The 16517-nt window shown below is 50.5% G+C and overlaps 5 protein-coding genes across 5 annotated transcripts; 3 read left to right on the top strand and 2 right to left on the bottom strand.

Moving 5' to 3' along the window:
* Positions 1–25: 25 nt before the first annotated feature.
* N7474_002630 (Elongator subunit ELP2) lies at positions 26–2519 on the top strand (the record flags this gene model as incomplete). Its single annotated transcript, XM_057194045.1, has 2 exons — positions 26–154; positions 222–2519. The coding sequence occupies 2 exons, from the start codon at positions 26–28 to the stop codon at positions 2517–2519; spliced, it is 2427 nt and encodes an 808-aa protein (XP_057055400.1).
* A 229-nt stretch (positions 2520–2748) lies between these two features.
* On the bottom strand, positions 2749–3641 carry N7474_002629 (putative ABC transporter; the record flags this gene model as incomplete). The annotated part of the gene is made up of 2 exons (XM_057194044.1): positions 2749–3458; positions 3512–3641. 2 exons carry the CDS (start codon positions 3639–3641, stop codon positions 2749–2751), a joined length of 840 nt encoding a protein of 279 aa, XP_057055399.1.
* A 213-nt stretch (positions 3642–3854) lies between these two features.
* N7474_002628 (tRNA dimethylallyltransferase) lies at positions 3855–5317 on the top strand (the record flags this gene model as incomplete). Its single annotated transcript, XM_057194043.1, has 2 exons — positions 3855–3905; positions 3965–5317. The coding sequence occupies 2 exons, from the start codon at positions 3855–3857 to the stop codon at positions 5315–5317; spliced, it is 1404 nt and encodes a 467-aa protein (XP_057055398.1).
* Positions 5318–6820: 1503 nt separating this feature from the next.
* N7474_002627 (DUF3632 domain-containing protein) lies at positions 6821–7782 on the top strand (the record flags this gene model as incomplete). Its single annotated transcript, XM_057194042.1, has 3 exons — positions 6821–7162; positions 7218–7269; positions 7328–7782. The coding sequence occupies 3 exons, from the start codon at positions 6821–6823 to the stop codon at positions 7780–7782; spliced, it is 849 nt and encodes a 282-aa protein (XP_057055397.1).
* Positions 7783–8794: 1012 nt separating this feature from the next.
* N7474_002626 (type I polyketide synthase) lies at positions 8795–15924 on the bottom strand (the record flags this gene model as incomplete). Its single annotated transcript, XM_057194041.1, has 6 exons — positions 8795–9640; positions 9691–10008; positions 10073–14919; positions 14972–15150; positions 15198–15582; positions 15636–15924. 6 exons carry the CDS (start codon positions 15922–15924, stop codon positions 8795–8797), a joined length of 6864 nt encoding a protein of 2287 aa, XP_057055396.1.
* Positions 15925–16517: the final 593 nt, after the last annotated feature.

The following is a 16517-nucleotide window of genomic DNA, read 5'->3' as shown; positions in this document are numbered from 1 at the left end:
CCGATCCGGGCCTGCGCAAGCCATCATGGCATCTGTTGCGACCGAATACATCAGCGTCGGTGGCAATCGGCACCCTGCCGCCGCCGATTGGGACGCCGAGTCGGGCGTGCTCGCCTTCGGTGCAGACAACAACGTTGCTTTATGGGATCCCCTAGTAAGTGCACGGAGAGCTAATCATCGTCTGGAGATGCAGATTCCGATGCTGACATGTATATCTTCAGGAGCCTTCCCAGCGCGGGGTCTATTCCCTGCTTGTCGGTCACACCGACAAGGTCAGCGTGGTTAGATTTTACACATGCCCCTCCTCGGGCGCCAAACTTCTTCTGACTGGCTCTGTCGACCATACAATCCGAATATGGCGGACCGACGGCCCCGGATCGCGCAACTACGCCTATGCATATACCCTCAGTGGACACACGGCATCCGTGAATGCGATTGGTGTGGCCGACGACACGGACGTGATCGCGTCTGGAGCGGCCGATGGGACTGTTCGGATCTGGCGGGTTAATGCACAGGGAGAGGCGAAGGGGGAGCTGCTCGACACGATTACGATGAAGCCTCGGTTCTTCCCTCTGTCTCTCTCGCTGCGCGTACTCGAAAAGGACCAGGGCGGGCCCTTGGTTTTGGCTGTTGCGGGCACCACGACCACAGTGCAGATTTATGTTGCAGAATCATCTGTTGAAACACCCAGTTTCCAGCGGCGCGCTGTGCTTGCAGGCCATGAGGCCTGGATTAGGTCTTTGTCGTTTACACGCGACTCGAGAAGCACTACCGGGGATCTCTTGCTCGCCTCTGCCAGCCAGGACAAGTATATCCGGCTTTGGCGCTTGCAACGTGGCGAAGCGTCCTTCTCTTCTGTCATTGATGAAGCCGACCCTTTGCTAGGCGGCATGGAGCCCACCCTCTCCAACAAGGCTCACGAGTTTGAAGCCGCTGGGTCGAAATACTCTATCACATTCGAGGCTCTTCTTTTCGGGAACGAGGACTGGATTTACACGACTGCCTGGAACCCCGATCCAACACGGTCACAGCTTCTTTCGGCTTCCGCTGACAACACCATAACCATTTGGGAACAGGATTCGGTTTCAGGTGTTTGGATGTCTGTTGAGAGAATGGGCGAGATCAGTGTGCAAAAGGGGTCAACTACGGCCACTGGTAGTGCTGGTGGATTTTGGATTGGGCTCTGGTCTCCTGACGGCAAGGAGGTAGTGAGTCTTGGCCGAACAGGAAGTTGGAGAGCCTGGAGATATGATACCGATGCAGACATCTGGGTGCAGAAGTTTGGCATTTCAGGCCACGTACGTTCGGCCAACGGTGTTCAATGGGAGCCTACCGGTGGTTATCTTCTGTCAACCAGTGCGGATCAAACCACTCGTCTCCACGCGCAATGGATTCATGAGAACCAGACGTCGTGGCATGAGTTCTCTCGCCCGCAGATTCATGGGTACGATCTGAATTGCGTTGACACGTTAGGGCCTGCACAATTTGTTTCGGGGGCCGACGAAAAACTGCTTCGCGTGTTCAACGAGCCGAGACAGATTGCTCAATTGCTCGAGACGCTCACCGGATTCCGGCAATCCATTGACGGTGACATGCCAGACACGGCCGAGATTCCGGTCTTGGGTCTCTCCAACAAGGCGCTTGGAGATGAGGCTCCGGTCGAAGAAGAGGAAACCGGTGACAAAGCAACTAAAACGGCCCCGTCCACAGCGTCAGCACCATTGACCATGGACCACCCTCCACTGGAAGATCAGTTGGCTCGGTACACATTGTGGCCAGAACACGAGAAGCTTTATGGTCACGGCTATGAAATTTCCGCGGTGGCTGTCAGTCATGACCGAACTCTTATTGCTACCGCCTGCAAGGCGAGCTCAGTCGACCACGCGGTGATTCGTCTGTACGATACGTCAGACTGGCACGAGATCAAACCTTCGCTGGCCTCTCACGCATTGACTATTACGGACCTCGCATTCTCTCAAGATGACCGCTACCTTCTCAGTGTTGGGCGAGATCGGCAGTGGGTCGTATTCCAACGGAGTGAACAAGAACCGAAAACTTTCACTGTCTGCGCTTCGAACCCGAAAGGCCACTCCCGAATGATCCTGGGAGCAGCCTGGGCACCGTATGCTAAGACCCCTATCTTTGCTACTGCTGGGCGAGACAAGTCAGTCAAGATCTGGGAGAAGACCGGTGATACATTCAGTTGCAAGTCGACTGTGGCTGTGACGTCCGCAGTCAGTGCAATTTCTTTCTTGCCCGTTATCTTCAAGAGCACATTCGTGCTCGCAGTAGGCGAAGATAATGGAACGATATCCATCCACCGCGTTGCGAGCGACCGTCTGGAATGTCAACACATCGTGACTGTTGCTCAGAATCTTTCGCCTTCGAAGACAATCACTTCATTATCATGGCGGCCAGTGCCTGTGAAGGAAGTTGACGGTAGGAGTAAGTTTGAGCTTGCAGTGGCAAGTGAGGATACCTCTGCCAGGATATATAGTATCTCGAACATGTTGTCATGAGATATCGGTATATACAAAAACGAATGATGATGGTTGAGAAAGCAAAAACGAACTCCTGCAAATGTTGAATCGACCCATCCAAGAGGTCTAGATGCCCATCCCTGACCGTAAAACAGAAACCCCCAATATGCCATGTGGTTGAACCCAGAAATTGTTGAAACGGCATAACGTGTTAAAAGACTCCTCGCTCAGCAAACAAAACACAAAAAGAAAAATAAAACACTTTCTCTTAATCGTGCTTCTCTAAGCCGTAACCACCAATCCCCTCAAGGGATTGATAGGTCTTGGCCTCATTCCCGCGGCCATTCCGGGGTCCTCTCGATTCGAGATCCTCCTTGAGCCACTTGAGCACCAGCTCACCCAGCCGGCTATTCTCCGAAGTCCACTGCGGCACCTGATCATGAAACTGCTCCACTGGACCATACGCCTTAACCTTACCCAGGTGCATGTGCACTAGATGTGTAGGCCATTGGGCGAGATTGTCCAGGATATGCGTAGCATAAACAATAGTGCAAGGACGAGACGCGGTCTCGCGCTTCAAGAACGCAAGGAAGTTGCTCCGAGACAGCAGGTCTAGGTCGACGGTGATCTCGTCAAGAAGGAGAACCTTCCAGGGCCGCAGCAATCCCATTGCCAGCTGGACACGGCGCCGTTCGCCGTCGGAAACGGCATGCATGCGCCAGCGGAGGTCAATGTCGAGAATTTCGACCAGCTCATCCCGTCGCTCAGGGTAGGCGTTGCCACCAACCGAAGCTAGGAGCGTCGGCACGTCAATATCCGTGCGGACGATGCTGTTGAGCACCCACTCCACGCCTAGGTAGGTGACGCCATCGAGGCCGTGCTTGAAGGGGTCGTTGCCGCCCACGGCGACGGTGTTGGAGGGCGCGAGACGCTTCCCCGACACCAGGCGGAGGAGGGTGGTCTTGCCAGCGCCATTTGCTGTGCAGATAGGTTAGCTCTTTGCCAATATTATCGAAGGATGTGGCGGTTACCGCCGATGAGCAAAGTCCGGCTCCCAGCGGGCAGATCCAGAGTCACGTTTTCCAGACCGTCTGAGCCATCCTGGAATTTGTAGGAGAGGTCTCTAACCTCAATCGAGGGTTCCTTGTCGGTTTCGGCCATTTGTTGAGGTGTGGATGAAGAGAAGGTGGGTGAGTCAGGGAAAGGGAGCGAAAGGCAGATGGGATGAGGTAAGGCCGATAGTGAGCTGCGATAACCGATAATAACCAACCCTCGTTCTCTCTCTTTTTTTTCTTCCACTTCACTATCCAAAGACAAGATGCGCATGCCATCCCTATGCTCTCGGCCCTGCGATTATCTACCAGACAACGCGCAATGGTTCCGCTCATAGCCGTGGTCGGGGCGACGGGCACGGGCAAGTCCAAGGTAAGACGGGACCTTTTTTTCAGAAAGCCACGCGGTTGATGGCTGATGGGTACAGGCAGCTCGCCGTGGACTTGGCCTCTCGATTCAACGGTGAAATCATCAATGGCGACGCGATGCAGATGTACCGCGGTCTGCCCATCATCACCAACCAGATCCCCGACGAGGAGCGAAATGGCATCCCACACCACCTGATTAGCTGTGTCGACCTGGATACCGAGGCGTGGCGGATTGGGACATTTAAAAAGGAGGCACTCCGATTAATCCAGGATATTCATTTGCGCGGCAAAATTCCCATCCTCGTCGGCGGCACCCACTATTATACCCAGGCGGTGTTGTTCAAGGAGCAGCTGGTGGACAAGGAGAAGACGGAGGAAGGAGAAGAAGAAGAAGGAGAAGAAGCGGAGGAGCCATCAACTACAGACCTCCCATCCACTTCCGCAAAATGGCCCATTCTCGACGCGTCTCCAGAAATTCAATTACAGAAACTCCGGGAGGTCGATCCTGTTATGGCGGGGCGATGGCATCCAAGGGATACGCGCAAGATTCGGCGGTCATTGGAGATTTATCTTCAGACGGGACGACCGGCTTCTGAGATCTATGCGGAGCAGAAACTCATGAAGAAGCAAGCTGTCATGAAAGATGAAGGATTATTACGGTTTGAGAACACGCTCATTTTCTGGGTTCATGCGGAGAAGGAAGTCCTCAATGCGCGCCTCGATGTGCGCGTCGACGATATGGTCAAGCAGGGCTTGTTGTCCGAGGCCCAAAAGATGTCCGACTATCTTCACGATAAAGAATCACAGGGCATCACGATCGACCAGACACGGGGGGTCTGGGTATCGATCGGATTCAAGGAACTGGCGCCTTACTTCGCGGCTCTCCGCCAACCAGATGCCAGCGAAAAGGACCTGGAAGACACAAAAAGGTCCTGTATCGAGTGCATCCGAATTGCCACTCGCCAGTACGGCGTATCACAAGTCAAATGGATCCGAAACAAGCTCTGGCGCGCCCTATCCGAAGCCGGCGTGATGCATCGTCTCTACCTTCTGGATAGCACCGATGTCAGTGAGTGGGAGAAATGTATTGCCCAACCATCGGAGAACATTGTCCAATCAATGCTCGACAACCAGCCTACCCCGGATCCCAAATCCCTGTCAGAGCTGGCGAGCACTGTTCTGGGAGCTAGGGAGGAACAGATGCGAGCAAAAGATACTGATGAGCCGTTGAAGTGCTTCACCTGTGATGTGTGTCGCAAGACTATGACCGGAGAAGAGCAGTGGCAGATTCACATGCGTGGCCATGGACATAAAAGGGCTCTCAAGGCTGCGGCAAAAAGAGCTGAACGGGATGGGTATTTGCGGCGACGCGAAGCAGAGGAGCAGGCCAAAAGTGATGGTCCTGATGTAAAATAAATAGTTCATCGAATATGATATCTCCTCTGACGACGTCTGTACTATTGATGAGGTTGTTCCATAATTCCACAAGAATAACACCCTTCCGCTAGATGGACAGAGGAACGTGTATCGATATATAGATAGACAAAGGTGGACTCAGATATGATGACTATCGAGTCATGACAGCAAATCAAATGACAAGTGAAAGGAGAGAAACAGGAAATTGAAAGAATGATACACACCCAAGAAGACAGCCAGCAAGAGATAGGGACAGTTATTGAAATAGAAGTCAGATCAACATACATGAAAGGAAGTAGATATCCGATATTTCCAGAATATCGATACGTGCAAATCAATTCCAACCAGCCTCATCCCAGGTCCGGGACTTGTAGATTTCTTGGGATTTTTCGAAGGCGCCTAAATAACCTGAAGGATGATAGAGAACCCCTTGTATGTTCTTGTTGTGATCGGTAATGGTGCGGGTAAATTCAGGCGACACTGGCAATCCACTTCTGGGGTCTCTAGCCTGGCCCTTTCTGTTCTGGTCTTGGTAGGGGTATGGCATGGTGGGAAACTCGACATATCTTCCATATGGAAGCAATCCTTCCATATTTTGGAAGTGTTTCGGTCGTTTTTTATTTCTGCTGTCCCAGGTCCGGTCGGTTATAATAGCACCAGGCTGGTGAAGAAGACCTTCAACACTGGGTCGCATTCGGATGTGATGGGGCCCCTGTACGTTGCCCTCTTGGAAAGTGCCCTTGCCTGGCCGAGAGACATTATAGCCCTGAATATGTACTCTCATGAGTACATTGAGTTGTATCTTTTCATCGAATCAATACTGACCATCGCTGTGCGTGGATCCGTTGGCCGTGCGACTTGCATTGGCTCTGTTACTGTGCGTTTACTCTTTGGCCACTGTGCATTGACTTTATTGAATCTCGGGTCGATAACTCCATATGAGGCTGCCTGAGGAGGGTGTCTGAGCCGTGGGGGTTCAGGCTCCCGAGGCCTATGAGAAAGGGAAAAGATGCCCATAATGATGAGCCCAGAGATTTTGTAAGTCGAGCAGACAATAAAATCCGATAAAGACGATACGTCCTCAATTTTTATAGCCATTTCTACTGTACATATTAAAGTAGATGTTGACGGTGGGCGAACCTAGAATAGACACGGAAATTTAGATGCGGGATAGCCGCGCCGGTTCGATTGAGAATCGGCTACTCCTATCCTATTATTCCGAGGATAGCCATGGTTTCTTGAAACACAGGCCACCGGACTCTGTTTCAAATCCTAGGCGCTTGACGATAGCGGTTAATGATTGGATATTGTTGATCCCGTACCCAAAAACTGGTGGTAAATATCGCCGATCTTGTTTGGGTTGCCGCCGCCATGAGCCGCGGCGCCAAAACTAATAATAGTCGATTAATCGATCTTATTTCATCGTCGCTTCCCGCCCTCCCCAACCTGGAATCTCCCACTTTCTTAACCCTGAGCTCAACACCTTCACCTCCTAGATTCATCATGTCCGCTCTCAAGTTCAAACTCGAGCCCGATGGACTTGGAAGGCCTCTAGATCAGCCTAGTGAAATTAAAGAGCCTTCCCTCGCCCAAACCTACGACGCTTTCCAAATTTTCAACGAGTACCTCCAACCGGACACAAAAACTTCTCATGATTCGGCAGTGGAGTCACTCCTCGCTCTTGTACCCAAAGCCGACAACGACCAAGAGGTCATGACGATCATCAACGTAGTTCTGGAACTTGCAGAGCAGATACCATATTATCATCCATCACATATCAAGCTCGCTCGCATTATGGAAGAGTTCTCTTGCCACAGTAGATTCACCTGGAAGCTACTTGACGATGTCTGTCCACAATTGTTCCTGGGTCCTTTTCGTACAGCTAACAGGGCAATCATAGGAGTTTGCATTCGTTGAGTATTACTTATTGGAAGTAATGCACCAGCGCGTTGGTTCGTCGACCCTAAACTCTTTGAGTAAGAAGAACCTCTCTTAACAGCTAGTAAATAGGTCCATCCGAAGAAGACCCTCAAGCCTGGCCAAACTTCAATGCCTTCCTTGCTCATGCACAATCCAGAGGTGTTGGGCCCAAAGAGCCAGAATGGGCCCTTGAGACCTTGCGTGACACATTTGAAAGAGGTATAGATCCCTCGAATTTCAGAGACTTCTCCAACTTCGAGGGGGAGCGAGACCAGGAGATCATTGCTGCAGCCCAGTACATTCTCTGGGATGGACAAAGCATGTTCAAGCGATGTCTATGTCCGGTGCCAGGGGATATGGGGCACGACAGCTATAATCGCTTGAGAGATGGTTATTATATGTTTTCTCTGGGGAGGTGGCGGAGGTGGAAGAACGGGTTCAAGAAAAACGCAGAGGAAGAAAACGGTGTGGGTGAAGAATGTCGAAAGGTGTGTGCAAAGACGGCCGCTCTGATGGAGACCATGGAGGCGAGCATGCGTTTCTAGATGTTTTATAATGTTGTGACATTTGGACCTTGAGAGACCGTTTGATAACGGTCGAGAAGAGATCAAAGATGGAGTCCCTTCTAGGAAATTCGAGCGTTATTGTTAGCCAGAAGGCAGAGGATATTGTCAGGTTTGAAGAGTGCAGTATAAGAAAGTAGTAAGACCGTAGGCACTAGGTGGGATTAGGCATCGACACCTGAGGGTACAGCGTATTCACCGATTAGGAAACTGTCCCACATTACAACCCAGGGGGAAAAGAAAGAAAAAAGCATGGAACCAGCCGGATTTTATCCACCGACCCTTAACATCAAAAACCAAGATGCGCCATATAGCATTGCGTCTTCATCCGGAGCCGAGTATCTCAGCTGGTGCTCCTGGTATATGAGAAACACATTAACACATAAGAAAAATCCCAGCGAAATCCAGCGCGATATGCAGGGTAAATGATATAATCCATCAATCCATCCGTCTGTGAAGGCATCATTCTTCGGGTTAGAAATGTTGAGGGAGGAGAGAGGTTGGACCGTACGGGAGCGGTCCGTCCGTACGGGCGATATAGGGTAGCCAAAAGGAGTGTTATTAGGAGATTGGAGACAGGGGAAATAACCCCTGAATGGAAGAGTACTTATACCCTTCAACAGAGCAACTGATTGGAATACAAGAACAGTGTGGACCTGTTTCTCCCGGGCAAGGGCCTGAATGTACACGGTCATGATAGTATTTGGCAGGAGTCCTCAGCGTGGAAGAAGGCTGATTCTCAACAAGAAAACTGTGATCCGCTACCAAAGGGTGGAAGTCGCAGGGAGTTGTGAATAAAGCCTTCTACATGCAAGAAGACGGTGTACAGCGAGGTATGACGGTTTTCCATATGCCCAAAAAGTCTCTAGACTGTCTGCGACAATAGTCAAACAGCAAATAATACCTCGTTACGTTATGCCCCATTGAATCCAGGTACCAAAAAAGTATCGAATATTTCTCCCGTAGACTTACAACACATGAAATAATGTAAAATTTACTTCGATCCCTCTTCCGACCAAGTACCGCTTAGTCTCGTCTTCCGCAAAATCAAAGACGCCAGATCTTTCATACCGCCACTGGTTAACAGCTCCAGAACTTGAAGGTGAGCCTGGAGCTCCTTGCCTATCCAATTTCGAAATTCAATCGCATTGAGGGAGTCCAATCCCGCTGCTGTGATTGATGTGAAAGCTTGCTGTGACTCGAGAGTCTGAGCAGGCACCATGAGTATAGCAGCTAGTTTTTCCCGCAAACCAGCCATTACCACTTCCTGCGCCTCATCCAGAGAAGAGGCTTTCTGCATTCGGTGTGCAATTTGTGACTCTGTAGAAGAAGATGAGGTCTTTGAGTCTGCTGCCTCGGCAAGCGCCGCATAGCGGAGATTCGAGAACTTGGCGTCAGATGCCCAGTAAGGCAGCGAAAATGAATCCTCAAAGTGCAATCCGGTAATGCACTGGCTGCCACACTTGCCCAGCATAGCACCCTCCACCAGAGCCAGAACCTCAGCCTTATCCATAGTGCTGCCAGACAGGTTCTTCATGACCTGTGACAGCTTCGCGGAATCCTCAGCCAAGTAACCAACACCCTGCACGGCTGCCAGATTGAGGGATGACGCTTTCAGGCCATTGCGGCGACGGAAATGTGCCAGTGCGTCGAGGTACGTATTGGCACCGGAATAAGCCGCTTGACCCTTGTTACCAACGATACCAGCCACCGACGATAGCATAACGAAGAAGTCGAGGGGTGTGTTAAGAAAGGCGTTGTGAAAGTTCCATGCACCATAGACCTTGGACCGAATCACGGAATCGTAATCCTCGAAGGTCATTTGCTCAAAAAGGACGTCCTGTTTTTATTAGCATGAGGTCTTCTTGGCATATAGAGAGAGAGACTTACTCTGAGCACCATTGCAGCGTGAATCAGGCCTCGCACCGGAGGCATTGTCTCTTGGACGTCTCTCATCAGCGCATGGACAGAGGATTGATCTCCGCAATCGCATCGTTTAATGTAAACGGAAGCACCGGCTACCTGGCTCTCAGAAACCAAGCGACTTAATTCATCAGTCATCTTGCCACTCCGTGACAACAGAATTATGTGCCGTGCTCCGCGCTCCACCATGTGTTTGGTAATGGCCTGGCCAATTCCTCCCGTGCCACCGATGATCAAGTACGTTGCATCTCCTCGGAGTATTTCTGATGGAGGGGGATGTATCGCCTAATTTAATATCGGGTTAGAGAGGAGGAAAGAGACGCGCAGTTAAAATCGGGTTGACACATACTTTGACCTCCTGGTTCACCAAATGATCCACGACCACCTTACCCGTGCTCTTTCCACTCTGCAAATTTCGCAGCGCAGTCTCGGTTTCTCCGATGCCCACTATCGAGATTGGTCCAATGGGCTTTACTGTTTGGTCGGTCAGCATCCTCATCACCGCGATCAATACACGGCTTATGATCTTTGGTCGCTCCGCAGCAAGGAGTGTCAAGTCGATGGAGCTGAAAGTACAATTCTGTTCAAACTTCGCCATCTCAAGGCGAGTGTTCGACGTAATATCTCGCTTGCCAATCTCGATGAACCGCCCAAAGGAGGCCAGACACTGCCATGACTCGTGCAGGAGATCACCCGCCAGGGAGTTGAGCACTACATCGATACCCTTGCCACGGGTGGCTTCCCTAATACCTGGCCCAAAGTCGGTATCTCGGCTGTAGAAAATGCGATCCTCACGGATTCCATAGGTATCGATGAGAAACTGCTTCTTCTGGGAGCTGCCAACAGTCGCAAATATCTCAGCTCCAAGCGTTTGTGCAAGTTGAATCGCTGCTTGACCGACACCGCCTGAAGCTGCATGGATAAGGATGCTCTCGCCCGGCTCCATGCGTGCAATCTCGAATATGGCGTAGTACGCCGTACTATACACCACGGGGATAGACGCCGCAACGTCAAATCCCATATTCTCTGGAATGACAGCAACACTCGTAGCAGGGCAACGGCTGTATGTGCCATACGCCCCAAGAGACATGGCACAGACACGATCACCAACCTTCACATCGGCGACACCAGAGCCAACACGAGCAACGATACCGCTGCACTCGATGCCAATATAAGGGCTGGAGACCTGACCCATGGCAATCATAACGTCCTTGAAGTTCACTCCGGTATAGGCAACCTTGATTTCGACCTCGTTGCTGATTAGAGGTAACTCGGGCTCATCTTTCCAGTATAGCGAGTCCAGTGCACCAAAAGTTCCAACAGCGACCTTTAATCGTCGACTGGGTTGGGAAAACTCTTGAAGATACGGCGCTGACGACTGCGTCGAACGGAAAATATCGAGATTCAGCCTTTCTTGCTTGACAACTCGCGGAACAACAAGACGGCCATTTTGTTCTGCGAATTCGTAGTCCACTGCCTTTTCGGGATTCTGTGGAAGGCACGATGCTCTGAAAGCAGAAAGAACCAAATGGGCGTGATCGGAAGGGTTAAGGTCAGAGTTCGGATCCAGGTCTAGTGTAGCTGCTCCATTGTTGATCTCAGACCGAACGGTGCGCAGAAGTCCCTGACTAATATTCTTCTCGGGGTGGCTTGCAGAGCAGTAAGCACCGGAGGTGACCCAAAGGATTGAAGCGCAGGTAGTCAGTAGTTTCTTGACTCGATTGAAAGTATTCGCTGACATTCCATGGAGCAAAGGAGTGTCGAGCTCAGTCAGACAGATATAACGGGCCGAAGGCAGGATCTCAACACGGGAAAATGGCGAGACGGCGGGTTTACATCCAGATTGAAGTGCGAAGAGTTTTACGAGTGCGGCAATGAGAGGATCACAGTCATGTTTGTCGGTGATGAGGGTGACAGTCTCTTTGATACTCCCCAATAGGTGGAGCGTAGACGCAGCGTGACCGTTGATTCCATTCAGATTAGGACATTCTCCGCTGGCCTTGGGGGTTATTCGTACTGCAGATGCGTTTTCGAGACTTTTGTGCTCTGAACTCGCGAGGTCCCTCGTTGCGTGGCCATTGGTTTGGCCGTTGAAGACATCTTTAAACTCAAGTTTGCCGTTGAATTCATTGTTAGTGTGGTGACCATTGAAAGTGATATTTTGCTCTGTCAGCCCGTTGTGAATGCCATTTTCATGCTCAGAGTCTCGACACATGGAGATAAGTTTCGTCGTTCCATTGCACTCGGTGCCATTTTGAATCCAAGCATCCGTGTTGGCTCCTTTGAAGACCTCCCACTCTAGATTATAGCACAGGGCTCGGATGATCTGATCATTGCCGGCGTCGCTATTCACGGGTGTCATTCTAACGCCATTCAGCTTGGCAACTGGCTCAGTGCCATGGACAGCCCAGGCATCGATGGAAAAGTCGACGGGCCCGGGATTATCAAAGTCGGGACGTCCATGTGCCACAAGTTGAAACTTCTCGCCGGGTGTGTGGGGAAGTAAGCAGTTGACATCAACTTCTTTGATAGCAGATGGTATGTAAAGAGAGCCCATCTTGCCTCGACCGGCTCCGAGAACTGCGAAGGGGAGCTGGATCATGAGATCTGCAAACACAGGGTGAAGGATTGATTCTGTTTCGTGAGAATACGGCATCGCGGATACCGTATCTGGGACGGCGACATTGCAAGATGAATATTCATCGTAATGTTTGAGCTTGCAGTCATCGGGATATCGGAATGCAGAGCGGTAGCTGGCTCCATGGGCTTCAAGCTCAGTGTAGAACTTATCCAACGAAATCGCATCGCTAGAAGCAACATCGACTGCTTTTTTGCGAGCGACTGCGCTTTGGAGGCGGCCATCATTGACTGAATTTACAGATCGAGCTTTATTGATCTTGATCAGTCCGCGACAGTGCTCTTCCCAGCCACGGGATGAGGTCCGAGACGCGATACGGAACTCGTCCCAATCATTCGAGTATGATCGCGTTCCTTGTGAGTATGCCTTCATAGAGACATGTGTCTCATACTGGCCACCATCATCAAGAATTAGCGCCTTGGAAGCTTGAATCTCCCGAAGTCGAAATCCAAAAATATTGTGCTTTTGTATCCCGCACAATTGAGCTCTCTGGAATGCTGCCTCAATGGCCATGCACAGATAGCCAGCCAGCGGAAAAGTGGTTAAAGACTGCATTCGGTGGTCTCGAAGCCAGGGTACGTCGTCAAAGGAGAGCACATTGCGCCAGGTTGGTTCGGCGTCACTGTATGAATCTTCAAGTGTCCCCAACAGGTCATGCCGGGCAAATGGCTTCAGCCGATGTTGTTTCCCCGTTCGCGAATCGAACCAGTATTTGTGGTCAGACCATGGATAGGGAGAAAATTCGGAGATCACGGCTGGTTTTTGTGGGCTGGCACTGGTTTGGTTCACAGCCTCGAAGTTGAGACTACATCCAAGCGTAAATAAGTTTCCCGCTAGTCTGAGAGCTGCAGTTGTTGCATTTTGGTTGCGAAGCAGCGATGGAAAGTATTTCACCTCCGATGCTGCTTGCTGGCTAATCCCCTTGAGAATATCCTGGATGGGCCCCTTGAGAGCAGAGTGGGGACCGATCTCCACCACTGCATCTGGCTTGGTTTCTGTATAGAGGGCTTTCAGAGCCGAGGAGAAACGGACGGGCTTAGTCAAGTTCTCGACCCAGTACGACGGGCCCAGTGCGAGCGTGGAGTCCAACTTGCCGCCTAAAAGCGAGGAGTAGACCTCCACCCCACTAACTTTCTTTGGAGTGATGTCTTTGATAGCGGTGATATAGTCAACTTCGACAAGCTTCATATGGGTTGAGTGGTATGCGACATCTACATGAAGCTTGCGAGTGAAAATTCCCAAAGTGCCGAGTTCAGCCGCAAATATCCCCAAGGCAGCTTCGTCACCGGACGCGGTGATTGAGTTTGGCGAGTTTTCGCATGCCACAGTGACTCCGTTGAGATCAAGTGACTTGATTATATTCTTGGCTTCTTGCGGGCTGGTGCCGACTGCAAGCATTGCTCCACGTAGTTTAGGAAACTTGACTTTGATGTTGCTTGCCACTTGGCCCCGGTGATAGGCAATGGCCATTGCAGCCTCTATATTAATTGCGCCCGCCGCGTATGCAGCTGCGATTTCACCGCTTGAATGGCCCGTCACCATGGAAGGCCGAATGCCCCAAGAGGATAACAGATCCGTGAGGCCGATCTGGACTGCCGTGCAAACTGGCTGGGAGACGTGTGCTTGATTCACGATCGAGTTGTCTTTGGTCTTTGAAAGCTCCTCAATCAGCGAAAAGGTTGCCCCAAGTTTTTCGAGGCATGTTGATGCAATTTTGATGGTTTCCGCGAAGACAGGGTGGCTGATCGTGAGTTCTCTTCCCATCTGAGGCCATTGTGCACCTTGACCAGTGTACACAAAGGCAAGCTTGGAATCTATAGATGCTCGCTTCGGGATAGCATCCGCATCATTAAGCAAAGCTGCAAGCTCGTTGCAAGACGTCGCAGTGATTGCCATTCGCCACGGAAGATGTGTTCTGCGCTCACCGAGCGTATAAACGATGTCTCGGATCAGGCGTTTCTGGAAAACCTCTGGATGTTGTTCAACAAAGACACCGAGCTTAGCCGCTATGTGCTTGGTTCCTGTTTCCTGGTTGGCGGATAAGACAAATAGTCGCGGGATCTCGTCCTCTTGATTTCCTTGGGACGTCTCGAAGACGGAGAAAGGCGGCCTTTCTAGCACAACATGGCCATTAGAGCCACCGAATCCAAAGTTGTTGACGCTGACAAAACGTTTGTTCCTTGGCCAAGGCCGAATGGTCGTTGGGACTTTGATCTTCTCATCGTCCAAGGGCATCGCTTCATTGGCCTTCTCGAAATTGGTGTTTGGCAGAATCAAGCCCTTCTTCAGCATCAATGACGCTTTAATAATGGAGATTATGCCGCTTGCGTTTTCTAAATGACCAAAGTTGGTTTTGACAGAGCCCATGTAGAGTGGGCATCTCTTGGTCCGGCCAGAGCTGAAGACACGGTGGATGGTGTTTGCTTCAATGGGATCACCGACTTTAGTTCCCGTGCCGTGAGCCTCGACGAAGCCAGTATCTTCAGGAGAGATTCCTGCACGGTTGTAGACATCACGAATGAGACTTTCTTGAGCGTCGCCACTCGGGTTTGTCATTCCTTGTATAGAGCGTCAATTTAAGGTTGCAGAAACTTCGAGAGCGATAGTTACCAATTGTTTTGCCGTCTTGATTAATTCCAGTGTTTACAATGATGGAATAAACCTGGTCATTATCCTTGACGGCTTGGTCTAAAGGTTTAAGGATCAGACACCCAACGCCCTCCCCACGGGCAAACCCCGAGTTGGCGCGGTGATCAAATGCATAAGTCTTTCCTTCATCATTGAACAGACTTTCAAGATTAGCATCACCCCAAGACATCCATTTCAGAGAACTTACCCAAGCATAGACATGGAAACAGAGACATCAGGCTCCAAGTACAAATTGCACCCAGCGACAATTGCAGAGTCGGACTCGCCAGCCCGAATGCTCTGCACTGCTAAATGCAATGCTGACAAGCTGGATGAGCATGCTGTGTCGATCGCAAGAGACGGTCCTCGGAGATCAAAATAGTATGAAATGCGCCCTGCTTGAATGGACTGGTGGTTTCCTGTTGTTTCAAACATCGGAAGCTGGTCCAAGTCCCTGAGAAGTCCCAGGCGATAATCTGATGTTTTTGCGCCGACAAAAACACCCATGTTGCGGCCTGAGATAGACCCTTTGGGGATGCCCGCATTTTCAAGCGCTTCATATGTACACTCTAGTAGCTGCCTTTGCTGCGGGTCTATTCACTGTTAAAAGAATACAATAAAAGAAAACGTCAAGAAATAAACTTACCCATTGCCGTGGCCTCCTGCTCGGAGATCTGGAAAAAAGGTGCGTCGAATTGCGCAAAGTCCTTTTTCATGAAATAGCCACCTTTCTGATTGAAACAACCCTTTTTTTGCGGGTTCGGATGATGGAATACATCGCTATTGAATCTTTCTTGTGGATTTGGGCACCACCCATCTCGCGAGCGTGAGACCAGAGTCCAAAAGTCGTCGAGAGTTGAGACATTTCCCGACAGACGGCAGGACATGCCGACAATGGCAATGGGTGTCAGACGTGGTTTATCTTCTGTTGCCATGATGAAGAATATGTATTTTAGGGCGAGAAGAGGAATGAAAAGGAAGAAATGAGAGGAGTTGCTCGATGTACAGAGACTGTGATTATGTGCTCAGACTTCGGTGGACTGGAGCCGCAAGGGTGATGGTATTTTACCACTGGATATTTCTTTCAGCGAGCAGTCGAGGACAAGATCAAAAAGAGAAGTCAAGCAGCAGTGACAGAAGTCTGATATAACCGTCTCTGACAATTGGAGAAAGAAAAGGAAAGGAAAAAAAAAAAAAAAAAAAAAAAGGATAGTTTATGGCCTCGGGGTGCTGCGAAATTTGGATTTCCCGGGTCACATATCGTGGGTCGAAGTCAACTGTAGTGACCAGGACGAATAATCCATCAAATCGAGCAAAGAGTACACCCCTTCGTGTTTTGGTGATTCGCCGCCCCCTGCATAAACTACAGCCAATTGTCTCCATTCCTCGCGTCCCTTGTTTTGCTTCGCTGTGCCTTCGTCAGCGATCTTCGTTTTGGTGACACGTCGATTATGTGACTGATGTAACAGCGCCTCTGAATTCCTGCTTCTTATTGAGATGAAGATGCCGTTGATAAGATGCAGTAGGC

This window comes from Penicillium riverlandense, assembly GCF_028828495.1.
Source record: "Penicillium riverlandense strain IBT 135883 chromosome Unknown utg000002l_segment0_segment0, whole genome shotgun sequence".
Lineage (NCBI taxonomy): Eukaryota > Fungi > Ascomycota > Eurotiomycetes > Eurotiales > Aspergillaceae > Penicillium > Penicillium riverlandense.
Note: the sequence above shows the minus strand (reverse complement) of the source record. Positions and strands in the feature narration are given on the sequence as shown.